Source organism: Aethalodelphis obliquidens, unplaced genomic scaffold, assembly GCF_003676395.1.
Source record: "Aethalodelphis obliquidens isolate GAN/ISIS:26980383/991018 unplaced genomic scaffold, ASM367639v1 scaffold20, whole genome shotgun sequence".
Lineage (NCBI taxonomy): Eukaryota > Metazoa > Chordata > Mammalia > Artiodactyla > Delphinidae > Aethalodelphis > Aethalodelphis obliquidens.
In genome coordinates this window covers 4,633,720-4,660,349 of record NW_020837964.1, presented here as the reverse complement: position 1 = coordinate 4,660,349, position 26,630 = coordinate 4,633,720, and the positions used below count along the sequence as shown (strand labels likewise).

Here is a 26,630-nt window from a genome sequence, read left to right as displayed (position 1 = left end):
CGTATGCCTGCCAACGACGCACACGCAGACGCAGAGTGCCCTGGCGGGCTGGGTCACGTAGTGATCCCACACAACCGGGCTTCCCCACTGCTACGGGGTGTTCAGTGTTTCAGGAATAAACATGAACCGCGACGCCTCGGAGCCCGTGGCGGACGGGGGAGCGGAACAGGACTGCGCGCGGGAGCCGGGCTTGGAGCCAGCCGTGGAGGAGTCGGCGGGTGACCACGGGAACGCAGGCCAAGGGGGCCGCAAGGAAGGTGCAGACAGCCGCCCCAGGGAGGCGAGGGGGGCGACGGCCTGCGCCCAGCACCACACCCCTAGTCTTCACAGCCAGCAGTAATAGTAATAATAATAATGGCGGCCGACACTTACTAAACGATGCGTGCCGTGCGCTCACTGCATTCGAACCATACACCCTCCCTCTGCGGTAAGCACTCCTCTCCCCGTTTCATACAGATGAGGAACCTGGAACTTAAAGAGGTTATAGAACTTTCTCCAAACAGATTACCCTCAGCCAGTCAATGACAGAACAGACTCACGCCTGGACAGTCTGACTCCAGAGCCCAAGCCCTCACTGAACACACCATTCTCCCCACCGCCCAACTTTTTAATGTTTTGAATGTTTCCCTTTATTGCCGTCACCATGCAAGATCAAAGGCTCTCTCCCCCTCTAGATGGCAAGCTATGTCAGGGCAGGACATCCTGATTGAACTGGCAGTGTCCGGTCCAGTGTCTGATCTGTGGTAGACAGAGTGAATGACGAGCTGGTTCTTCTGAGGTGACTCCTCACCAAAGTTTTCCGGAATGGGCTTAGAAAACAGCCTCCCCTCCTGCTTGACTTGGACTGTAAGGGAAACTTTTTAGGAGCTGGTAAAGAAACTACTTGATTTGTGTCTCATGTTTTGAACCCAGCCAACAAATATATCGTGAGCATTGACTGTCCAGGCAAGCCCTGTAAGAGTTGCCGTAGGGAAGCCATGTTGCTCTGTGCACAGACACAGGTTTGAAGCCACTCCTGCTGGGTTCACGCTACCGTTCTGCAACTTGCCGGTTTTATGGCTGTTTGCCCAGAGCTTAAGCTCTCTATAGGGCAGTCTCCTCTTTTGCAAGCGAGATAGTTATAATTAGAGTGTCTGGCATACATTGGGCCAGTAATAAATAGCAGTTCTTGTTATTAATATAACCAATCAATTATTATGCATATTGAGCACCTAGTCTTTATTCCGCAAACCTTTATCTGGTGCCTCTTGTGGCTAGGCAGTATATGCAGTGGGAAATAGGAAATTATAAGATACAGTCCCATACACGGAGTGTTTAATCTCATTCGGTAGTCCACAGGGACACCCAGAGAGCAGCAGCAAACAGCCCTTAAGATCAAGTGCATTTGAATCAGCCAATTTTAATTGACCTTTAAAAAAAAATAAGTGCATTTGAGCGTGTTCATTTTCTTTCTACCAAAGATATTCCCATAATTTTTGTTTCTTCTTGTGTGTTTTTTGAGACCTTTTTTTAAATTGAAGTATAGTTGACTTATAATATTAGTTTAGGTGTACAATGTAATGAGTCAAAATTTTTATAGATTATATTCCATTTACAGTTACTATAAAATATTGGCTGTATTCCCTTTGCTGTACAATACACCCTTGTAGCTTATTTATTTTATAGATGGTAGTTTATATTTCTTAATCCCCTACCTCTATCTTGCTCCTCCCTCCTGTTTGGAGAACTTTTTTAAAAGAACAGAGAACATTATAACAAACACCCATGTATCACCACCAAGAATTGAAAATGATTAGCATTTTAATCATATGTACCTCAAGTCTTTTTTTTTTTTTTTTTTTCGGTGCGCGGGCCTCTCACTGCTGCGGCCTCTCCCGTTGCGGAGCACAGGCTCCGGACGCGCAGGCTCAGCGGCCATGGCTCACGGGCCCAGCCGCTCCGTGGCATGTGGGATCTTCCCGGACCGAGGCACGAACCCGTGTCCCCTGCATCGGCAGGCGGACTCTCTACCACTGCACCACCAGGGAAGCCCCCTCAAGTCTTTTTTTAAAGAAATAAAGCATTTCAGATAAATTTGATGTTTTTTGCCTTACCCCACCTCTATTCCTAGCCCCATTCCCTTCTCCCCACCTCCAGAATTTTGTGTGGGTTCTTTCAATCTCATCTGTCTCTCTCTCTTCCTATCCTATCTATCTACCTATCTATCTATCTATCTAAAATGTGTCCTTAAACAATGCATAGCATAGGTTTGTGTGGGTTTGATTTATGTAAATGATATCCTGTGCTCATTACGAAACCTGCTTTTTTCACTCCATATGTGTTTCTGAGAATTATCCATATTGATTGACATAGCTCCAGTGCATTCTATTCCAAGGCAGAATAATAATCTGTTGCTTTATTGAACCAGTCCCTATGGATGGACATTTGCATTAATAGGTTTTGGCTGTTACAAGTAATGCAGAAGTGAATATCTTCGCACACGTCTCCGTGTCCAGCTGTACAAGAGGTTTTATCAAAGATCTGCCTAGAAGTGAAATTTTCATAGTCCTTATCAGTGCTTTAAAAATCACTGTGATACATTTAAAGAGTACCAGTTCCATGCTAAAAGCAGACAGTTATTCATCAAGTTGAAATTGGGGAACATTTTTTATACATTTCTCGATCTCTATAGAACCAATCTCTTTATTTTACAGAAATTAATGACCCTAAGGAAACATGCGTGGGTCCTTCGGACACTTGCTCCCTCAGCGAGCAGAAACACAGTGGTGATAGCTGGTCAGATGGTCGCTTAGCACAGCAAAAAGATGACAAAGAAGATCGTGGCCCCAGGTACGTGGGTGTGCTCTTGCCACTCACAGCACGACGCGTTTACCCACTAAGGTGGATGTTACAATCACCCCTTTGTCCAGATAAGGAAATTGAGGCTCACAGAGATTAAATAGTCGACCCCACGTCTGAGGATTAGTGGCAGAGGCAGGAGGGCGTTGCTCTGTGGCTTAACTAACCACAATCTATACAACTTGAATGCTGGACCTGGAGAGAGAGAAACATTAGTAGTTCTTGATGACACAAAGGTATTTCTATTAGAACACACTTTGCAGTTTTTGAGAAGGCCGAAAGTCACAATATTGGATGAGGCCCTGAAAGCTGTAAACAAAGTCATCGGGCATATAGAATATTGTGGAATTTGTGGACGGAACGGGTGTGGCAAAGAATTTATGGGATATATTTTACAGCTGACAAATTGAAATAACTTTCTTGTTCATGTGTTTCATTCCACAGAATGACTAAAAATTTTCTGCGAAAACTGTGCAAGCAGCACAAGCTTTATATCACCCCAGCACTGAACGATACGCTGTACTTACACTATAAAGGTAAGCGTCTGGGGGAGGCGCGACCTCATGTCAGGTGGAAAGACTCCAGTGGTGTTAAGAATTACTTGCAGGGATCATCTGGTGTTCTTAACTTATATTTAAGTAGAAATTTCAGAGTTTAGTGGAGATGCATGGAAAAGCAATAATATTTCTTTGAAGAAAAAGTCTTACATGACTGGAGTTAATACAGGTTCAAGGGAAACACATTGGTATCTTTTATTTATATTTGCTAAAGGACCCATACTTTTTCGAGCCAGTAGCTACTTGTAAATACTTTGGGCTTGGGAGGGTTACGTTGTGAAGGACTGTGTCGGTGTCCAGTATCACACATAAACTTAAGTTCAGGTTCATAGACAGGGCTCTTCTAGCAATGAGGAACCAGAGTGAGAACTCCCAACCTCGTGCTGAACTTGGGATGGCCACCCTGCTTCATCAGACCATCTTTATGTTCATTTGTTCAGTAAATGTTTACTGAGAGCCTTCTGTGTGCCTGGCAAGTGCTGAAGATACAGAGACGGATATGGTAAAGATGCTTTTGGTGTCTTGGGGGACAGGGCGGCCACTGTGAGAAGGTTCACGCTGTGCCTGGGAGATTCACGGAGGGCTCCAGCTGCACAACTACTCTAAAGGTGTGGAACGACCCCTAACTGGTCTCCTCACCTCCACGTTGCCCCCTCCAAAATCCTCCACCCAATATCTTGGTGTAACAGTGATGAGATGACTTAGGGGGGCAGACCCCAGAGGACCAATATTTAAGAGGTGGGAAGAAGAAGACGACCCAGTGGGTTAGACCAACTAGAAAGAATCAGAGAGGTAGAAGAATTAGGAGAGAGATATGCCTATATTATCTACTGCTGCCTAACAAATTATCCCCAAACTTACCAACTTAAAAAATTATCATTATTTGATACTGTTTCTGAGGGTCAGGAATCTGGGAATGACTTAGCTGGGTGGTTCTGCCTCATCGTTGCTATTACCCTTTTTTAATAAAAACTTTTGGTTAAAACTTTTCAGGCAACAAAACAAATGACTTTGAAAAAGTTTTGGTAATAGCAGGTGCACTGTGAATTACAAATCTATAATGAGTCACTCAAGGAAACAAAAATGTTTGTTCTCCTCACCTTAAATGTGGCTCATAAAACTGAAAAATACCGTCAAACCAGACCCGAAGTTTGGACTGGCTTCAGGTACAGCTGGATCCATCCTGGTGCTCACCGCATCTCTTCACGAGGCTGTTTCTCCCCTTTCCTTGGCCCTGCTTTCCCTTGTGCTCATTCATTTCAGGCAGGTCACCCCTCACTTCTCCCCACTCCCAGGCGAGAAGGGAAGGTGGCTGCTTCAGTGTTAGGCTCCACCCTTCCAGGCTGGCAATTCTAGCAGAAAGTTACCTCTTTCCAATGGAGCCAGCAAAGCTCCCCGGGATTCATGAAGGTTGGCTCCACTCGGCTAAGCGTGACCAACTCCCTGCAGAGAGCCATGGGGTAGTATCAGGACAGGGATGTCCCTCCAAAGAGGCAGTGGTGTAACTGAGGAAGGACATGTGGATGCTGGGCAGATAGGCAGAAAAGAGGGTGACCCCTGTGCCTCTGAGTGTGTAGAAGCTTAACCGACTCCCCCTTCCTCCCCACTAGGCTTTGACCGCATCGAGAACTTGGAAGAGTACACAGGGCTGCGTTGTCTCTGGCTGGAGTGCAACGGAATACAGAAAATCGAGAACCTAGCGGCCCAAACGGAACTGCGATGCCTCTTCTTGCAAGTGAACTTGCTCCATAAGATCGAGAACCTAGAACCTCTGCAGAAACTGGATGCTCTCAACATCAGCAACAATTACATCAAGACCATTGAAAACCTCTGTAAGAAGGCCCTGACGTGGCGGGGCGGGGTGGGGTGGGGTGGGGCGTCCACTAGGCACCCACATCCACCACCGTTTCCTAGCGGAGGTTCTTAACATTCTTTTCCACCTGTGTTGCTTACTTCTGCCCACCTCCCCTTCCAGCCTGCCTGCCGGTCCTCAACACACTCCAGATGGCCCACAACCACTTAGAGACCGTGGAAGACGTTCAGCATCTCAAGGAATGTTTGAAACTCTGTGTCCTTGACCTTTCCCACAACCAGCTGAGTGACCCAGAGATCCTGAGCATTCTCGAGAGCATGCCCAACCTGGTAAAACACACACACGCACACAACTTGCGTTATCTTGTGTTCTGTAGACAGCAGATCTCTTTTCTCTTTCCCCTCCCTCCCTTCCCCCTTCCTTTCTCCCTGCTTTCTTCACACCCATCACACTTTTTTTTCTTCTCTGTATTTTTAGCTGGAGTGTTTTCAATGCCAGATGCTGTATCGTTTCACCCACAAATATTTCAGTGCGTATTCTTGACAGATAAGGACTTTTTAAAAGCATCATGACAATACTATTATTATATCTAAAATATTACCAGAAGGACAGTTAATAACCAGTCCATATTCAGTGTTCCCCATTTGTCTCAAAAATGTGCTTTGACTGTTGGGTTTTGCAAATCCAAACCAGATCCACACATCACATTTGGATTACACATCTCTCAAATCTCTTGATCTATCACAGTCTCCCCTTGGCTGCTCACACACACACACACACCATAAATCTGTAGAAGAAACCGGGTCCCTCCTCTGGTTGTCAGCCACATCCTGGATTCAGTTGACTGCATCCTCATGGTGTGGTTTACCGTGTTCTGCTGTCCCCAGTATCTCTTGTAAAATGATGGTGGAGCCAGAGACCTGATCAGATATAGGCTCAGAATCTAACTTTGAGGTTTGCTGTTGCATCAGTCAGGGCACCTGTAAGTCTGGTCGCCTCTCGTTTTGTAACTTTCAGCTTGATTCTTGGGTTTGGCTGCTGTCAACCAGATCCAGCCTTCATGAAGTCCCTCATCACCCCTTCCCCTGATCGTTTCTGCAGCTCCCGAAGCATGTTGCCTCCATGTATGATTTCATTAGGGGTCACACAGTGACCATATTCTAAGTCTCTTATTCCTTCTGCACCTATTAGCTGGAATGCTTCCACAAAGAGCAGTTTTGCTCATCCATTCATGCCTCCCTAATATAAAGTCCATATAGAAAAGGCTGGGATAGGGACTTCCCTGGTGGCACAGTGGGTAAGACTCCACACTCCCAATGCAGGGGGCCTGGGTTCGATCCCCGGTCAAGGAACTGGATCCCACATGCATGCCGCAACTAAGAGTTCATATGCCACAGCTAAGGAGCCAGTGAGCTGCAGCTAAGGAGCCCACCTGCCATAACTAAGACCCAGTGCAACCAAATAAATAAATATTTTTTAAAAAAGAAAGAAAAAGCTAGGATAAATGCTTGTTTTCTTTTTCTTTTTATGTATTCCTTTTCAGAGAAATGAGTCAAGAACGTAGGAACCTCTAAAGGTGACAATGAGGTTGAACCTCTAAAGGTTCACGTTATCATCGTGAACACAAAGATTTATAGATACAGTATTTGATATGACTTAATCCTTGCTGTCATTTTAATTTGGGGTGATTGAATGGTCCCATCTTCTGGCCTGTGGCAACCCCTCCAGGCAGCTCCTGTGTCCTTTGGACTCCACTCCAGCAGCCTTTGATGACTTCCTTGCTTTTTAGTGTATATGTGTTGTCATGTGAACTAGGAAAAAATATTCCAAATAGCACACAAAAAACTTGAGTTCACTGTTTACTGCTTAGGGTATGGATAAGAAGGAAAAAGTAAGTCCATTTAAAGAAAAACAGTAAGCAAATCATAGTTCAAGAACAATCTGTAGGGCTTCCCTGGTGGCGCAATGGTTGAGAGTCCGCCTGCCGATGCAGGGGACACGGGTTCGTGCCCCAGTCCAGGAAGATCCCACATGCCGCGGAGCGGCTGGGCCCGTGAGCCATGGCCGCTGAGCCTGCTCGTCCGGAGCCTGTGCTCCGCAACGGGAGAGGCCACAGCAGTGAGAGGCCCACGTACCGCAAAAAAAAAACAAAAAAAACCCCCAAAAAACCAATCTGTAGAGCAGACTGTCACCAAAGACTACTTTAGAATTTATATCATCACCAGTATATGGTGATAATATAAAGCTGTATTATAATACCATTTTTTGGCCTGGCTGCCGTAACAAAGTACCAGACTGAGTGGCTTAAACAACAGAAATTTATTTTCTCATGATTCTGGAGGCTAGAAGTCCGAGATCAAGGTGTCAGCAGGGTTGGTTTCTCCTGAGGCCTCTCTCCTTGGCATGTAGATGGCCATCTTCTCCCTGGGTCCTCATATGGCCTTCTCAGGTGTGTGTGTCTGTGTCCTAATCTCCTCTTCTTACAAGGACCTATTGGATCATGCCCCACCCTAATGACATCATTTAATCTTAATTACCTCTTCAAAGACTCTGTCTCCAAATACAGTCACATTCTGAGGCGCTGGGGGTTAGGACTTTAGCATATGAGTTTGCTGGGGGGAAGCAATTCAACCCATAACAAGAACAGTCTGCCTCGTGGTTGTTTTGTGATGGCTTTTACATTCTCCATACACACGCAGCCCTTTAGTCCCTGCCCCTGGGGCACATCGCCCCCACCACTCAGCCCCACAGAACAGGTCACTTGAACCAGTATATTTATTTTCCTGAACAAGAAAAATCACTTTGGATATGAAAAACATTTCACCAGTTCAGGCAAACTGATGTTAAATGTTTCACCCACATGTCACCTTGACCATTCACCTTCTTGAGTTTCATCGGCAGGAGGGGAGGTGACAGTATTTAAAGAGGGGTGGGGACGGCGCACTGGCACTGCTGTGTCGCTTTCCCTTTCCTGGTCCCGACTTGACATCCAGAAGACCTATGAGCTTGGCAGTAGATAAGCAGGCACTTTGCATCCTATGCCCTCAGTCACCACTTCTTATCTGTCTAGCTGCTGTGTACATTTTCTTAAAATGGGTCCTGGCTGGGAAGGACAGAAAATGATCAATTGGAGATTAATTTCAGTAAAAGAGATTGGGCCAGCAAAACTAATGCAATCACTGCCCTCGGGTAAAGGCCTCAGGAAGTGTTTTCCAGTATTGTTCTGGAAGGACAATGAGATTTAGGATCTGAAGTTCAAGTGTAATAGAAGAAAGGGCTGCCCAGTTCTCGGGACAGTTCTGATGGCACAGAAACAACGAAAGCCTCTGCCTTCTCTGATATCGTCTTCGTGATTTGATGTAAACACTCCCTGTTTATTTTCAGAGCACTGCACATATTAAATGTTTTAATCGCATCCATTTTTCAGTGATTAATGTGGTTCTGCCTGTGTGCTTCCAGCGTGTACTGAATTTGATGGGAAACCCAGTGATTAGGAACATCCCGAATTATCGACGGACACTCACTGTACGACTAAAACATTTAACATACCTGGATGACAGACCAGTTTTTCCAAAGGACAGGTAAGGAAACAAAAAGCCTTTTGATCATACTTAATAGTTGAGCATACTCAATATTAAACTTTTAAAATTTTCTGATTTTTGAGCATTTCCACACATCATTAAATATTTCAGTTAAATAGGTTTAATGGCTTACATGATTGTTTTTAATAGGAAATTCCCTGTTTTTGAGCACTTATTCATAGATTTTTCATAATCCTTTGATAATTATCCTTCTATATAAGCCTCTGATCTCATGGCCGGTTATTTCCTTAGGATGGAACCCTGAGTTGTATTATTGGATTAAAGATAAAGACTGTGGTTTGAGACTTTTAAAAGGTGTTTTTAAATATTTTCTAATTGTTTTCTAGAATGTTTGTATCAACTTATAACTTCCGCAGACACAGCCATGTAAAAAAACAAAACCTTTGCCAGGCCAATTGATGAGTGAAGGTGGTACCTCGCTTTATTTATTTATTTAATTTTTATTCATTTATTTATTTATTTTTTGGCTGCATTGGGTCTTTGTTGCTGCGTGCGGGCTTTCTCTAGTTGCGGTGAGCAGGGGCTACTCTTCATTGCGGTGTGTGGGCTTCTCATTGCAGTGTCTTCTCTTGTTGCAGAGCACGGGCTCTAGCACAAGGGCTTCAGTAGTTGTGGCGCATGGGCTTAGTTGCTCCATGGCACGTGGGATCTTCCCAGACCAGGGCTCGAACCCGTGTCCCCTGCATTGGCAGGCAGATTCTTAACCACTGCGCCACCAGGGAAGTCCCAGTACCTCGTTTTAAATTTGCATTTTTGGGTAACTGATGAAGTTGGTCATTTTTACTACCTTTGTTGGGCATTTGTGTTTCCTTCTCTATAAGTATTGCATTCATGACTTCTTCCTAGTTTCCTGTTGGGGGGATGCTTTTTCTTACTGATTCATAAGAGCTCTTTGCATATCAAGAATATCGAACCCGGGACTGCCATGTATATCATCACTGCTTTTTTTTTTTTTTTTTTTTTTTTTTGGTTTAGCGGGCTTTTTATTCTGTGGCCTCTCCCATTGCGGAGCACAGTCTCCGGACGCGCAGGCTCAGCGGCCATGGCTCACGGGCCCAGCCGCTCCGCAGCATGTGGGATCCTCCCGGACCGGGGCACGAACCCGTGTCCCCTGCATCGGCAGGCGGACTCTCAACCCCTGCGCCACCAGGGAAGCCCACTGATTTTTAAGCAGATTTTTAAGGTTCACCCACATTGCAGCCAGTGTCAGTAAATACTTCCAAAATAATGCTGTGAAATAACATTCCATTTGGAAAGCCCACATTTTATTTTATTTTATTTTTTTATACAGCAGGCTCTTACTAGTTATCCATTTTATACATATTAGTGTGTATATGTCGATCCCCATCTCCCAATTCATCCCCCCACCGCCCCCCACCGCTTTCCCCCCTTGGTGTCCATATGTTTGTTCTCTACATCTGTGTCTCTATTTCTGCCTTGCAAACTGGTTCATCTGTACCGCTTTTCTAGATTCCACATATATGCATTAATATACGATATTTGTTTTTCTGTTTTTCTCTTTCTGACTGACTCTTCACTCTGTATGACAGTCTCTAGGTCCATCCACATCTCTACAAATGACCCAATTGCGTTCACTTTTATGGCTGAATAATATTCCATTGTATATATGTACCACATCTTCTTTATCCATTTGTCTGTCAATGGGCATTTAGGTTGCTTCCATGACCAGGCTGTTGTAAATACTGCTGCAATGAATATTGGGGTGCATGTGTCTTTTTGAATTATGGTTTTCTCTGGGTATATGCCCAGTAGTGGGATTGCTGGGTCATATGGTAGTTCGATTTTTAGTTTTTTAAGGAACATTCATACTGTTCTCCATAGTGGCTGTATCAGTTTACATTCCCACCAACAGTGCAAGAGGGTTCCCTTTTCTCCACACCCTCTCCAGCATTTGTTCTTTGTAGATTTTCTGATGAAGCCCATTCTAACTGGTGTGAGGTGATACCTCATTGTAGTTTTGATTTGCATTTCTCTAATAATTAGTTATGTTGAGCACGTTTTCATGTGCCTCTTTGCCATCTGTATGTCTTCTTTGGAGAAATGTCTATTTAGGTCTTCGGACCATTTTTGGATTGGGTTTTTTTTTTTAAATATTGAGCTGCATGAGCTGTTTATATATTTTGGAGATTAATTCTTTGTCTGTTCATTCGTTTGCAAATGTTTTCTCCCATTCTGAGGATTGTCTTCTCGTCTTGTTTATGGTTTCCTTTGCTGTGCAAAAGCTTTTAAGTTTCATTAGGTCCCATTTATTTTTGTTTTTATTTCCATTACTGTAGGAGGTGGATCAAAAAAGATCTTGCTTTGATTTATGTCAAAGAATGTTCTTCCTATGTTTTCCTCTAAGAGTTTTACAGTGTCCGGTCTTACATTTAGGTCTCGAATCCATTTTGAGTTTATTTTTGTGTATGGTGTTAGGGGGTGTTCTAATTTCATTCTTTTGCAGGTAGCTGTCCAGTTTTCCAGGCACCACTTACTGAAGAGACTGTCTTTTCTCCATTGTATATCCTTGCCTCCTTTGTCATAGATTAGTTGACCATAGGTGCGTGCGTTTATCTCTGGGCTTTCTATCTTGTTCCATTGATCTATGTTTCTGTTTTTGTGCCAGTACCACATTGTCTTGATTACTGTAGCTCTGTAATATAGTCTGAAGTCAGGGAATCTGATTCCTCCAGCTCCGTTTTTCTCTCTCAAGACTGCTTTGGCTATTCAGGGTCTTTTGTGTCTCCATACAGATTTTAAGATTTTTTGTTCTAGTTCTGTAAAAAATGCCATTGGTAATTTGATAGGGATTGCATTGAATCTATAGATTGCTTTGGGTAGTATAGTCATTTTCACAATATTGATCCTTCCAATCCAAGAACATGGTATATGTCTCCATCTGTTGGTATCATCTTTAATTTCTTCCATCAGTGTCTTATGGTTTTCTGCATACAGGGCTTTTGTCTCCCTAGGTAGGTTTATTCCTAGGCATTTTATTCTTTTTGTTACAATGGTAAATGGGAGTGTTTCCTTAAATTCTCTTTCAGATTTTTCATCATTAGTATATAGGAATTCAAGAGATTTCTGTGCATTAATTTTGTATCCTGCTACTTTACCAAATTCATTGATTAGCTCTAGTAGTTTTCTGGTGGCATCTTTAGGATTTTCTATGTATAGTAACATGTCACCTGCAAAGAGTGACAGTTTTACTTCTGCTTTTCCAATTTGTATTCCTTTTATTTCTTTTTCTTCTCTGATTGCCGTGGCTAGGACTTCCAAAACTATGTTGAATAATAGTGGTGAGAGTGGACATCCTTGTCTTTTTCCTGATCTTAGAGGAAATGGTTTCAGTTTTTCACCATCGAGAATGTTTGCTGTGGGTTTGTCGTATATGGCCTTTATTATGTTGAGGTACGTTCCCTCTATGCCCACTTTCTGGAGAGTTTTTATCATAAATGGGTGTTGAATTTTGTCAAAAGCTTTTTCTGCATCTATTGAGATGATCATACCGTTTTTCTTCTTCAATTTGTTAATATGGTGTATCACACTGATTGATTTGCATATACTGAAGAATCCTTGCATCCCTGCGATAAATCCCACTTGATCATGGTGTATGATCCTTTTAATGTGCTGTTGGATTCTGTTTGCTAGTATTTTGTTGAGGATTTTTGCCTCTATATTCATCAGTGATACTGGTCTGCAGTTTCCTTTTTTTGTAGTATCTTTGTCTGGTTTTGGTATCAGGGTGATGGTGGCCTCATAGAATGAGTTTGGGAGTGTTCCTTCCTCTGCAATTTTTTGGAAGAGTTTCAGAATGATGGGTGTTAGCTCTTCTCTAAATATTTGATAGAATTCACCTGTGAAACCATCTGGTCCTGGACTTTTGTTTGTTGGAAGATTTTTAATCACAGTTTCAATTTCATTACTTGTGACTGGTCTGTTCATATTTTCTATTTCTTCCTGGTTCAGTCTTGGAAGGTTATACCTTTCTAAGAATTTGTCCATTTCTTCCAGGTTGTCCATTTTATTGGCATACAGTTGCTTGCAGTAGTCTCTTAGGATGCTTTGTGTTTCTGCGGTGTCTCTTGTAACTTCTCCTTTTTCATTTCTAATTTTATTAATTTGAGTCCTCTCCCTCTTTTTCTTGATGAGTCTGGCTAATGGTTTATCAATTTTGTTTATCTTCTCAAAGAGCCAGCTTTTAGTTTCATTGATCTTTGCTATTGTTTTCTTTGTTTCTATTTTATTTATTTCTGCTCTGATCTTTATGATTTCTTTCCTTCTAGTAACTTTGGGTTTTGTTTGTTCTTCCTTCTCTAGTTCCTTTAGGTGTAAGGTTAGATTGTTTATTTGAGATTTTTCTTGTTTCTTGAGGTAGGATTGTATTGCTATAAACTTCCCTCTTAGAATTGCTTTTGCTGCATCCCATAGGTTTCGGATCATGTATTTTCATTGTCATTTGTCTCTCGGTATTTTTTGATTTCCTCTTTGATTTCTTCAGTGATCTCTTGTGTATTTAGTAACGTATAGTTTAGCCTCCATGTGTTTGTATTTTTTACATTTTTCCCCTGTGATTCATTTCTAATCTCATAGCATTGTGGTCAGAAAAGATCCTTGATATGATTTCAATTTTCTTAAATCTACTGAGGCTTGATTTGTGACCCAAGATGTGATCTATCCTGGAGAATGTCCCGCGTGCACTTGAGAAGAAAGTGTAATCTGCTGTTTCCCAATGGAATGTCCTGTAAATGTCAATTAAACCTATCTGGTCTGTTGTGTCTTTTAAAGCTTGTGTTTCCTTATTAATTTTCTGTCAGGATGATCTGTCCATTGGTGTAAGTGAGGTGTTAAAGTCCCCCACTATTAGTGTGTTACTGTCGATTTCCTCTCTAAAGCTGTTAGCAGTTGCCTTATGTATTGAGGTGCTCCTATGTTGGGTGCATATATATTTATAATTGTTATATCTTCTTCTTGGGTTGATCCCTTGATCATTATATAGTGTCTTTCCTTGTCTCCTGTAACATTCTTTATTTTAAAGTCTATCTTATCTGAAATGAGTATTGCTACTCCAGCCTTCTTTTGATTTCCATTTGCATGTAATATCTTTTTCCATCCCCTCATTTTCAGTCTGTATGTGTCCCTAGGTCTGAAGTGGGTTTCTTGTAAACAGCATATATATGGGTCTAGTTTTTGTATCATTAAGCAAGCCTGTGTCTTTTGGTTGAAGTATTTAATCCATTCACATTTAAGGTAACTATCGATATGTAGGTTCCTATTACCATTTTCTTAATTGTTTTGGTGTTGTTTTTGTAGGTTCTTGTCTTCTGTTGTGTTTCCCACTTAGAGAAGTTCCTTTAGCATTTGTTGTAGAGCTGGTTTGGTGGGGCTGAATTCTCTTAGCTTTTTCTTGTCTGTAAAGTTTTTGATTTCTCCATCAAATCTGAATGAGATGCTTGCCGGGTAGAGTAATCTTGATTGTAGGTTCTTCCCTTTCATCACTTTAAATATATCATGCCACTCCCTTCTGGCTCGTAGAGTTTCTGCTGAGAAATCAGTTGTTAACCTTGTGGGAGTTCCCTTGTATGTTAAATGTCATTTTTCCCTTGTTGCTTTTAATAATTTTTGTTTTTAATTTTTGTCAGTTTGATTACTGTGTGTCTCAGTATGTTTCTCCTTGGGTTTATCCTGCCTGGGACTCTCTGCACTTCCTGGACTTGGGTGGCTATTTCCTTTCCCATGTTAGGGCCGTTTTCGACTATAATCTCTTCAGATATTTTCTTGGGTCCTTTCTCTCTCTCTCGTCTCCTTCTGGGACCCCTATAATGTGAATGTTGGTGCGTTTAATGTTGTCCCAGAGGTCTCTTAGGCTGTCTTCATTTCTTTCCATTCTTTTTTCTTTATTGTGTTCTGTGACAGTGAATTCCACCATTTTGTCTTCCAGGTCACTTATCCATTCTCCTGCCTCAGTTATTCTGCTCTTCATTCCTTCTACTGTATTTTTCATTTCAGTTATTGTATTGTTCATCTCTGTTTGTTCTTTAATTCTTCTAGGTCTTTGTTAAACATTTCTTGCATCGTCTCGATCTTTGCCTCCATTCTTTTTCTGAGGTCCTGGATCATCTTCACTATCATTTTTCTGAATTCTTTTTCTGGAAGGTTGCCTATCTCCACTTCATTTAGTTGTTTTTCTGGGGTTTTATCTTGTTCCTTCATCTGGTACATAGCCCTCTGCCTTTTCATCTTGTCTTTCTGTGAATGTGGTTTGCATTCCACAGTCTGCAGAATTGTAGTTCTTGATTCTGCTGTCTGCCCTCTGGTGGATGAGGCTATCTCAGCCCACATTTTCTTTATCTATCAGTTGATGGACATTTGGGTTGCTTCCACTTTTTGGCTGTTGTGAACAGTGCTGCTATCAATGTTCGTGTGCAGGGTTTTGTGTGTGGACATTTGTTTTCAACTCATTTGAGTAAATACTTAGGAGCACGATTGCTGGATTATATGTAAGATTGTTTGCTTTGTAATTGCCAAGCTGTCTTCCATGGGGCTGCGCCATTTTGCATTCCCACCAGCAATGAAGGAGCATTCCTGTCGCTGCACATCCTTCCCGGCAGTTGGTGTTGTCAGTGTTCTGGATTTTAGCCGTTCTGTTGAGTGTCAAGTGGCATCTCATTGGTTTAATTTGCACTTTCCTGATGTCCTATGATGATGAGCTTACTTGCCACCTGCCTATCTTCTTTGGTGAGGTGTCCAGTTCTTTTGCCCACTTTTTAAAACGTGTGTTTTTCATTTTTGAGTTTTAATAGTTCTTTGTATGTTCTGGATACAAGCCATGTTTCAGTTATCTTTCTTGCAGATATATTCTCCCAGTACAGTTTGCCTTCTCATTCTTTTAACCTCTTCCCGTTTTTAAGTCATCTTTGTATTAATGAGTTGCAATAGGTCTTTATATATTCGAGATACAACCCCCTGATCAGGTATATGATTTGCATACCCATTCTGTGGGTTGCCTTTCATTTATGGTATTCTTTGCATGACACACATTTTTTTTTTTTTATAAAGAAAAGACTCATTCTTTATTTGTACCTTGTTTTTGTCTGCATTTTCTTAGATTTGCCATCAAATTTGCTGATGTGTTTTCATGCACTATTTTTTTTTTTTCGTGGTACGCGGGCCTCTCACTGCCGTGGCCTCTCCCGTTGCGGAGCACAGGCTCCGGACGCGCAGGCCCAGCAGCCATGGCTCACAGGTCCAGCCACTCCGCAGCATGTGGGATCCTCCCAGACCGGGGCACGAACCCATGTCCCCTGAATCGGCAGGCGGACTCTCAACCACTGTGCCACCAGGGAAGCCCTGACACACATTTTTAACTTTGGTGGAGTCCAATTTCTCTTATTTTTTTCTTTGTCACTTGTGGTCTTGGCCTCGTATCTAGCTGGCTTTGCAAACCATTAGACTTTACAGATTAAAAATGTGCACATGTTAATACGTATCCTTGCAGTCATATGTCCTGTGCCTTTAGTTTGATTTTGGGGAAGATGCGCAAGTTTGGTCAGATAGTGTATGTTTTGGATTTACTTCGAACCTGTGACAATTCAAACCTCCCCGATTTCTGGGGTGTTCTTGTTTCTTTGTTTTTTGTTTTTAATACTCCTAAACAGAGCTTGTGCAGAGGCCTGGGCACAAGGAGGGTACAAAGCTGAGCAGGAGGAGAGACAGCAGTGGGAGAGCAGAGAGCGGAAGAAGATCACAGACAGCATTGAGGCCTTAGCCGCAATCAAGCGCCAGGCCGAGGAGAGGAAACAGCAGAAAGCAAGCCAGGAGCAAGGTGCGTGCTTGAGATGCAAGGAGGACCCCAAGCTCTGTTCAGATTTAAGAGCTGGGCTGTGGAACTCAGCCTTTCATCTCAGGGATTGGGGGTGGGGGGTGGGGACCATTCGTTCACGTACCTGCAGATCCATCTGCCCTTGACCTCAAGGACGGTGCTCAGGGCACCTTATTAAGTAGGAACCCCCTTCCTCCTCTTACACCCAGTAGAAGAGCCAGAGTCTCTATGTGTGCTTTTAAATGACATTTTGTGTTTTTCACCTAATTACAAAATGTAAATACGCTACACATAGAAAACATAGAAAGGCAAGAGTAATAACAGTATCATAGCAAGAACCACTCAGTATTCAGTGTGGGTATTTCCTGGCTTTTCCCCACGCATGTAAAACATATGTATTTTTTTAATAGAAAAAAATGGCATAGCTCTATGGCTTTCTTTTTTATATATATAAATTTATTTATTTAACGTATTTATTTTGGCCACATTGGGTCTTCGTTGCTGCATGCAGGCTTTCTCTAGTTGTTGGTGAGCGGGGGCTACTCTTCTTTGCAGTGCACTGACTTCTCATTGCGGTGGCTTCTCTTGTTGCAGAGCACGGGCTCTAGGCGCGCGGGCTCAATAGTTGTGGTGCATGGGCTCAGTAGTTGTGGCTCACAGGCTCTAGAGTGCGGTAGCTGTGGCACATGGGCTTTGTTGCTCTGCGGCATGTGGGATCTTCCCGGACCAGGGCTTGAACCCGTGTCCCCTGCATCGGCAGGCGGATTGTTAACCACTGTGCCACCAGGGAAGCCCCTGGCATAGCTATATTGCTTTTTGCCTACTCTTTTGAATCAGCATAATAGTACAGTCCCATAAAATAGATGTTCCCCTGTAGCATGGTTTTATTTCCCTTTTCCCAACTTTTAATTTTGATATTTTTCAAGTTTTAAGAAAAGCTTAAATAACAGTTAAAATGAACAGCTGAACTGTCTGTTTAGATCGGATGGTTGTTAATATTTGGCACACACAGGCACACACACACACAGTCTTTCCTGTTCTGCTGACCCAGTTGAAAGCAAAGGCAGACGCCGTGGCCCTTAACCCCAAATACCTCAGCCTGCGTCTCCTAAGAGCCCCGCACAGTCTTCTCGTGGCTGTGTCCTGTGCCGGCGGTGCACGCGCTAGGCACCCCCGGTGGACTTTCAGCCCGTGTACTTAGCACCTAAACAGCACTCTGATGACCATCCTGGCAGTTCACTGCAGGTCCCCCTTGTCCTCCCAGGACGTTCCCAGCTCACTGTGGACTTCTGCTCAGGGGAGATGCTCGCGCCAGACAGTGCCAGGGACTTGGGTGCCCCTGTGGAAGGGGAGGAAGCGCCTGAAAAGGACAGAGAAAGGTGGCAGAAGACGGAGCTGTTTGTCAAGGAGAGCTTCGAGGCCAAGGACGAGCTAGTCCCAGAAAAGTCAGAAGAGTCGAGTCTCCCAGAGGAGCTGCCTGTGGATGCTGACGGGGAGCCAGGGGCGGCGCTCCCTGCCAAGGCCCCGCCACCGAGCCCCGGAGCTGCCTGGGAAGGTAGGTGGTTGAGAACAACAGGGGTGTAGATGGGCCAGCACCCGTCTGCGGGCCTCGGGTTTCCACTTCTGACTGCTGAGTCTGCGAGTTATCTAGAACCACAAGGGGAGCCCGGACTGCATTTCTAGTATCAGCTTCAACAAGGTGCAAAGAAATGGGTGAGACGCTAACTGTATTTTATCTAACCCAGTACATCTAAAATATAACTGATATAATAACTGATATCATCATAAAATTATTCATGGGATACTTTCCCTCTTTTGACACTAAGTCTTCAAAATCCAGCCTGTATATGCCACTTATAGCACATCTCAATTCACACGCTCACTTTTGAATGGTTAAGGTGAAATGCAGCTCTATGAAAAGAAGCAAGTTGTTTTGGGCTGCTTCATTTTTTCAATTGAAATGAATTAAAAGTAGATACAATTAAATAAAATGTAAAATCCAGCCCCTCAGGAGTACTGGCCACACTGCCGGCACATGGCCACAGCTACCACAGTGAATGATGGTGATCTAGAACGGAAGCCCACTAGCAGGTTCTCGCCAAGTTCCTGGGGTCCTGCTGACTAACAGATAAACCCAGGACTCGGCCCTGGACACTGCCCATTACTGCTGTGTCTGTGCAGCCCTGGGGGACCCAAACCTTCTGTTCCCAGCCTGAGCAGGATTTGAGGTCCATCTGGGGAGGTCAGCTGGTCTGGCCCCCACTGTCTGGGAGAGGCCTCGAAGTAAGCCTAGCCTCTAGACTGCCGAGGGGGCCAAGGCCACACCCCAGGGCACCAGAGATGGGTGAATTATCTTTCCAGCTGAAGATAATGGCAGGGCAGACTGTCCTCAAAGCTTAACTCAACTGAGCTCTATTTTAATTCTTTTCAAAACCTTACTGGCCACTCCATAGCCCCAAACAATCAGTGCTCCATTATTCACTGGGATTTACTACTCACCCCGCTTTTGTTCAGTAACATCTGAAAAATGTATCGTGTAGCCTACAGTCTTTAACAAGACGTCTGTGGGAAATAGAAACGCACCTTAGGAAGGAGGGGTGGTGTAGGGAGTGAGGTGACCTGTGACTGTGCTGACATCCATGGCCCTGGCCCCCATCTGGGATGCTGGAGCTCATGAAGTCCCCAGGGGTTCCAGCAGGAGAGGCAGGAGCAGTGGGCGGAGAGCAGGGAAGGAGCAGGAAAGTGCGTGGGATCTAAACAGCCACCGCCGCGGGGAGAATAGGCTCCCGGGGAGGGGACATGCCCCGCCCGTCCCTCTGACGCCCTCCTCACACTTGTCGGGTGGCTGTGCCCCTCCTCTCCTGACTCTGCCGTGAGGCTGTGGCTGGAAGGCACCTGTGAGAAGCGTGACTTGTCTTGATTTAACTTCCCCTGGGGGGCCCTGAAGCCCTGCTCTCTGTGGCTCCTGGCTCCACTTTGCTGGATGGGATTGTAGACCCTCCAAGACCTGGTCACTCCTTGGTTTCTGGGAGAGAATTTCTACTAGACAAGGGTCACGTTTTCCCTCAAGCTTCCCACAGACGGCGATGTTATAGGTTTTGTTATTTAAAAGGGGCACTAATCATGTATTAAACACATGGGGAAAAGAGCATCCTCTGAACTACTGATGTAGGTGTTGGCACGTGTATTCTGAGACCCAGATACAAGGTTTTGCCTGCATCCTCACTCCCCCTCCCGTAAGTTTTTTGCCTTGAAACTGCACCTAGCCTAGAAGCAGAGTTTTCTATGAGTGAAACCATCAATTGCCTTCCTGAACGAAGGGCACATTTAACGAGGAGCTGGCAACCTGCGGCAGGTCGGAAGAGGGAGGCGCAGCCAGATGTTTATCTAACGTGTCAGCCAAGGCCATGACTTCCAGCTTAGCCTCCCCAAAATCCCACGATCAGGTGCTCTCACTAGTAACCCATGTTACTGAGTTGGCAACTGGGGCTCAGAGAGGTGAAGTAACCTGCTTCACGTCACAGAGCGAGTGATAGTGGGGCAGAACTGAAGCCAGATCTGCCCGCACAGACCAAGCTCGTCTCCACCTCGATTCACTGCCATCCTCCCTGCTTTTAAGCCCCCACGGCCTTTGCAGCCCACCCCTCCCCCCATAGTCCCCTCCCTACTGAGCTAAACCCTCTGGGTGTCCTGAGTCCCAAGAGGGGAGCTGGGCTGTCAGAACAAGGAGGTCCCTCTTCCACGCAAGTTACTCAACCCCAAGAAAAGCAAATCTAAATATAAAAGCCATCTGTTTTTAAAAAATCACTTTTCCATTTACCTTTCTTGCATGGCACACAGTCTTCCCTTACAAGTCACGAGGCCTAGTGAAGGAGCAGGAAATTAGGAGATAAACGGTACGAGCAGCTTTGCTGCGTTCCCTGGGCTCATCCTCTCTCATCATGGAGTCAGGAGCCAGGGAAGGCGGCCTGGGGACCGAGTCAGGGCTCGGAGGCTTGAATAGCTCCCCATCCCGACGTTGAGTCTCAACAGGACCAGGGGAGACGTGATGTGAGCGCACACCGTCACGGAGACACACGTTTCCCACCTCTATCTGATGACACTCGGTCTAGGGGAGCCTTAGCTTCCTTCCAGTGGTCACCAAAACGGCACAGAGGATGACTCACGCATTTCACTAAAACACTCTGTGAACAGGCGAGGCAGCGAATTTTCTAGACAGACACCCTGAGGTCAAACCCAAGTCCAGCCCCTTAACCAGCTGGGACACCTCAGGCAAGCCACAAAACCTCTCGGAGCCCGTTCTAGCCCCTGCGAAGTGGGAACAGTCTCTGCCGTGGATCGCATGAGGCAACGTGAGGAACACACCCAACAACTACTCTTCCCTGCCTCGCCTTTTCCCGGCACACAAAGCCTAGGCAGGTAGGTTTTAGGAAACAAAGGGTCTCGGCAGCTGCCTGGACTAGAAGCTTCTGCTGGCTGGGAGGCTGGACGCCACGGCGCCACGAGCAGGACACAGGGGTCCGGGGGAAGGGCTGGTTGGAGGGGAAGCAGACTACTGTCGTAATTAGAAGCTGCAAAGCCACGGGCACAGCCAAGTGGAAGAGACCACGACAAACCGGGCCTGGGAGGTGGGCCTGGGATCGTCCACAGCAGCCCCGAAAGCCCCTGCCCACTTCCTTATATCATTCTTTTTTTAAACGTCTATTTATCTACTTTGCCTATTTTATTTTATTTATTTTCGGCCGCTTTGGGTCTTCATTGCTGCGCGCGGGCTTTCTCCAGTTGTGGCGAGCGGGGGCTACTCTTCGTTGCAGTGCGCGGGCTTCTCATTGCGGTGGCTTCTCTTGTCACGGAGCACGGGCTCTAGGTGCACGGGCTTCAGTAATTGTGGCATGCGGGTTCAGTAGCTGAGGCTTGCGGGCTCTAGAGAGCAGGGTCAGTAGTTGTGGTGCATGGGCTTAGATGCTCTGCAACACGTGGGATCTTCCCGGACCAGGGACAGAACCCGTGTCCCCGGCACTGGCAGGTGGATTCTTAACCAATGCGCCACCAGGGAAGTCCCCCTTGTTTCATTCTAAACGGGTGCCCCAATGCAGCTCTCGTGTCAAACTAGGCATGGCCAGTCCTCAGGGTGGACAGCGGACCAGCATGTTGTGAGCAGAGCGGGGCCATTCATCTTTAATCACGGAGACTGGAGAGGAAGCAGAGGGCAGGATAGGAGGGCCCTGGGGGAGGAAGACAAGCCCTGTCTGGACTCCACGTTCCACAGGCAACCCTGCAGTGACTTCACAGGTCTCCCTGACGCTCGTGCGGCAGGAGGGGCTGTGAAAGTTGGCCTTTGGCACCACGGCCTTTCTTTCTTCATCTCCTGGCCCATCAATCATGCCTTTTCCAAGGTTCCTGCGTATTCTTCACAGATTCCTGGCTGGTGCTTCCATCTCCAGGCTCCAGAAAGGGGGCGGCTGTCTCCCTTTCCTTTCAGACATAATCTTGTCCTAACCTGGGATTCTTGCAGCTCCTGTCACAGGGGCTGGAGGCTTTCAGACCTGAGGGCTTTGTCCTTCCTCTTGGAATCGCCTTAACCTCAGGTTTACCCGTCTGTCCACCGTGTATGAAACTAACTCCAAGATTAATATAACTCTTTGTTGTTCCTTAGAATCAGCTCCCCAGACAGTGGCCACTGAAAGTGCATCAGGTACAGAGCTCTGTGGAGCTGAAGATTTGGAAGCCATCAGACTGGAGACGAAGGAGAAGCTCTTCATCGATGTACGTAATTGGTGCATCTGCAGAGAAGTATCTGTGGTACAGCCGGTATCAGATCAGGCACAAAACTTCCAAATCCTTGCTGCCCAGAGTGTGGCCCTTGGGCCAGCAGGCATGGTCTCCCCTGAGGGCTGCTCAGAAGGCGGAACCCCGGGCCCCACCCCAGACCCACTGCTCAGGACCTGCAGTTAATAAGCCCTCCCCCAGAGGCGTCCGTGCCTGTGCCCCTTCAAGACTGAGAAGTGATGGCCCAGGCTGAGTCCCCTTGAACTACATCTACAAACCTCCTGCCGTGTTTTCCCTGAGGAAGCTACACTGAGCGCAGCTCCGTCTGGCGAGCCTCTCCCTCTGTGGACAGCTGCCCGTCCTCCTGGCCTGACTGTCCAGCGGCCCGCCCCCTGGGGCTTGTTCAGTGAGGGGCCGCCTGACCTTGGGACTGATCACGGCCCGGAGCACGGCCCTCCTCCCTGAAGCCCTTCCGCTCTGATAACAGTCTGACATGCTGTGCCCACAGGAATGGGTCTCTGGGGACGTACACACTTTGCCATGACCCCCGGGAACGGTGCTTTGGTGGGGCGAGGGGTGGGGGCCGGCGCCCCACCCTGTAGCCTCACACCCTGCCCGCCCGGAGGACGGCCCGCCTCTGCCCACGAGTGAGCTCCTTCTGTTCAAGCCTGTGCACAGCTTCGCCTGCCCCCGCCCGCTTCTTCTATAAACTCCTACACGGGTGTTTCATTCCCAACCTCACAATTTCACGTGGCTCAACAAGTGTTCAACTGAGTACAGCCAATATTCAGAGTGGGTTTCTGGTTTTCTGGGCCTGCATATACAAATGACAAGAACAAAAGTGGGCAATTCTTCCCTAACATTTGACAACTGACTGTATACAGGACCCCAACACTAAGCTGGTACTGACCTTCCTCTTTGTCCGGCACTATTTTAAACACATCTTGTTATCGATTCATTTAACCCTTCCAATAACTCTAAGACATAGGTACCATTGTCATCCCCATTTTACAGATGAGGAAACTGAGAAACACAGAGGTTAAGCAACTTGCCCGAGGCTCCACAGCCAGGCAGCATGGCTCCAGAGCCCACACAGCTAACACAGCCCGCGCCTGCCTCACACGCTGGACGGGGTGCTCTAGATGAAGACACCCCGATACACAACACAAAACACAAACCCCCCCCTAGTTTGGGGGAGGTCCAAAATAGACTCGTTTTATGCCAGAGTCCTAAGACAAATTTGTGTGTAGGAGGTACGTCTCCCCACAGATGAACGGGGTGAGTAACACCAAAGTGAAGTGGAGAAAGAGGTGGAAATTTCTGAAATATGTCACACCTTGCAAATCTCTTTCACTGATCAGATCCAGGTACCTGGTGTTGCCTCGTGCGTGTGTTTCGAGCGTGCACGTGGCCTGAGTGGTCTGGGTCACTCCGCGGGCCCCTCCACACTCCGAGCATGTAGCGCAGGCTTGGTTGGCTGTGCGGCCGCGTCTGTCCCGTGGACTGGGCGTCGGGAGCGTGCCCTCCTGCTGACGGGGATCGTTTTCTCTTCCAGGACCTGCCTGACTTGGAAGACGTGGATGCAGGCGGATCTCCGGGAGACCAGCACAAGGTGACCTCTCACACATCCCCCCAGTCCCACCTTCCCTTCCAGCCCTGTCACTGACCAGGTGTCTGGGAAAGCTGCATGCCCTTTGTGCCTGAAGCCTCCTCACCTCACCTAAGGAAATGCGGCTGTTTACTGCTGCTCCCCTCTCTGAGGTTTCACAACTACCCACTTCGGGTTTTTTGAACGGATCTTTTATCACTGATTTTTAATAATCATGTTCTGTATGTAATTATCTGAACATTTTTTCTATCCTTCTGATGTATCCGTATGTTCATCTAGTGAATGTCTGTACCACAGCGACACATGGGCAGGGGGGAAGGGAGGGAGGAGAGAACAGAAGGCCCTATGGGGACCTCTCCCAAGGTGACCCGACCCTCCTCCCTCTGGCAGTACTGAGAGCCAGTGTGGGCCAGCCCCGGGAGCCCCAAGGAGAGGGAAGCCTAAGGTGTAATCTCAGGGCAGGAGCTCGTCATCGAAGGAGGGACACAGACAGGGGACCACAGTTCCATGGGGGCCTGACCTCCAAAGCACGACTAGGTGGCCGGGTGAAGGTGGAGCCCGTCAGAAGCCAAGGCTCACAGATGAACCATTCAGGGACCCAGGAGGGTGCTGGTGCAGCAGGAACAGAGTGGGCGAGGGCTGTGCCACACGGAGACCTGACGAGGACCGGAGGGAGTGGAGACCTGGCTGCAGAGCTCACCATGGCCTCCAGGGCTCACAGACGGCTGCCAAGGAGTGTCCATCCTGAGGCCCGACTTTCAAGCAGCGAGTGCTGTGCTCCGTCGGGCCCACAGTGTGATAGATTAAAAAAGCCGAATTAGCATTGTGCATTTTAGAGACTATTGTGGAAACAGAAATGTTCAAATACATTTTTTCTTTTAACAGAAGATGTGCTTTCCAAAGATTACAGCCATCTCGAGCCTGGGTGACGACAGTGACCCTGAACTAGACTACACCTCACTCCCAGTGCTGGAAAACGCATCCACAGACCCCCTTTCCAGTATATTTGCAGTCTCCAAGGACACCTCCAGGAAGGCCGAGATGGAGACGCCCTTTACAGGCATATTCAAAGCAGCAGCAGAGAGGGACTTGGCAACCCACAGGAGAGACACCAAGGCCCCTCGCCCACTGATTCAGGAGCTGGACGATGACGAGCCTTCAGGGCAACCACCCTGGCCCCCAGCCTGCAAAAGGGAAGCCGCGCCAGCCCCGTGCAGTGAGGACAGGCATGGGGACCTGCTTCTGGCCTCCCCTCCAGGTACTGTCACCCAACTTTCAAGGCTACAGGGGCCAAAAGCTTCTCAGGGGGAAATGGACTGTGGACCACCCAAACCCAGAGCAGGTGGCCACCTGGGCCTTTGCCCTAGGAATCCCGTGTTCTCAGAGCGGGTCACTCACGACCTCTCCAGAGACCACGGAGATCGCTAGAGCATGTTCCTAAGTCGCCGGCCGGGGCCAAGGAGCTGCCAGACTGACCCCCTCCCCAACCTTCCCCATCCTGGCCCTTCCAGACCAAGGTTGCTGAGGGAAGGAGGGGACTGGTGATACCGCAGCTGGGAATATGGGACAAAATGAGAGTGACAGCTGGCCGGAGGGTGTGGGTCGTCCACATGCAGGGATGAATGACTGTGAGATGCTGCTGGCCGGGAAGCAGGCGGGGACGGCGCCCACAGTGCCCGGCTGGGTGGGACCGGTAAAGCCACACCCTGACGTGCCCGCCGGCCTGGGGCTGGGGCCTGTGCCCATGACCAGGGAGAGGCACTTTGGGGGAAGCTGGCTAGTGCTTGCTGGTCACAAGCGCACCGGGGGTAGCTCTGTGTTCAGCTTTGTGCCTCCGGGTATCCAACTCGGGGAGCCTGTTGAACACAGACGACTCCCGCTGTAATCCACGCTGGATGACAGCCAGGCTTCTTGCTGAACACCAGCTCGCGTGGCCGCCCCGAGGCCTGCACACGGGAAGGGGCGAGGGCTGGCCGCACTTCCCAAGGACACCGACTTACCCATTTCCTGGCTCTTTAGGAAACAGCCCCGAAAAGGGTGAAGCCCAGTCTGAGGTGGAGCCTGAGGAGCGCCCGGAGCCCAGGGCCAGAGAAGACTGGGACTCAGCCACAAAGGCAGCCCCTCTGCTCTTGGACTAACAGGGACGGGCCCTGGCCTGACCCCCCAGCAGGGGCATGCCACCCCCTTGGCTGGGCTCCCCTTCCCTTCAAAGAGTTGCAGTTACTGCGGGCGTGCAGGGCCCTGGACATGGATGGCACTGTGCTCCCTGCTCTCAAAGCCTAACACAACCCCCGGTTATTTGCAGTATAAACCATGTAACTGTAAATGTCTCCCTTGAGCACTGTAAACATTGTAGCACCCACGCAAGTCCCTATGTTATTGGATTATTCGATGTCCAGTGAGTCACACGTGATTCACTTCATCAGGTACCCGAGACAAGGACCATTCCTCTCTTCACGTGTGATCAGAAACCTAGGTCCCGCCCCAGGGACCCCAGGGGGTGTGTTCCCCGCAAGACTCTTCACCGGAGCCACAGAGCTGCGAAGAAAGCGAACCTGACGCACTGAATGTCGAAAGCCAAGTAAGGGGACGCAGCCCAGCCTGAGGAACTTGATCGTTC

The 26,630-nt window shown here is 47.1% G+C and overlaps 1 protein-coding gene across 3 annotated transcripts; it reads left to right on the top strand.

Moving 5' to 3' along the window:
* Positions 1 to 44: 44 nt before the first annotated feature.
* Positions 45 to 26,617, top strand: DNAAF1 (dynein axonemal assembly factor 1). 3 transcript variants are annotated; one of them, XM_027119132.1, is made up of 12 exons: positions 45 to 257; positions 2,694 to 2,829; positions 3,283 to 3,374; positions 5,006 to 5,227; positions 5,371 to 5,537; positions 8,668 to 8,789; positions 16,469 to 16,635; positions 17,930 to 18,187; positions 22,289 to 22,398; positions 23,957 to 24,013; positions 24,896 to 25,268; positions 26,030 to 26,617. In XM_027119132.1, the coding sequence occupies exons 1-12, from the start codon at positions 122 to 124 to the stop codon at positions 26,146 to 26,148; spliced, it is 1,959 nt and encodes a 652-aa protein (XP_026974933.1). In that variant the 5' UTR covers positions 45 to 121; the 3' UTR covers positions 26,149 to 26,617. The 3 variants fall into 3 exon arrangements, with proteins under 3 accessions (XP_026974933.1, XP_026974932.1, XP_026974934.1); XM_027119131.1 differs by having other exon boundaries at positions 17,897 to 18,187; XM_027119133.1 differs by lacking the exon at positions 2,694 to 2,829 and having other exon boundaries at positions 153 to 257; positions 17,897 to 18,187.
* Positions 26,618 to 26,630: the final 13 nt, after the last annotated feature.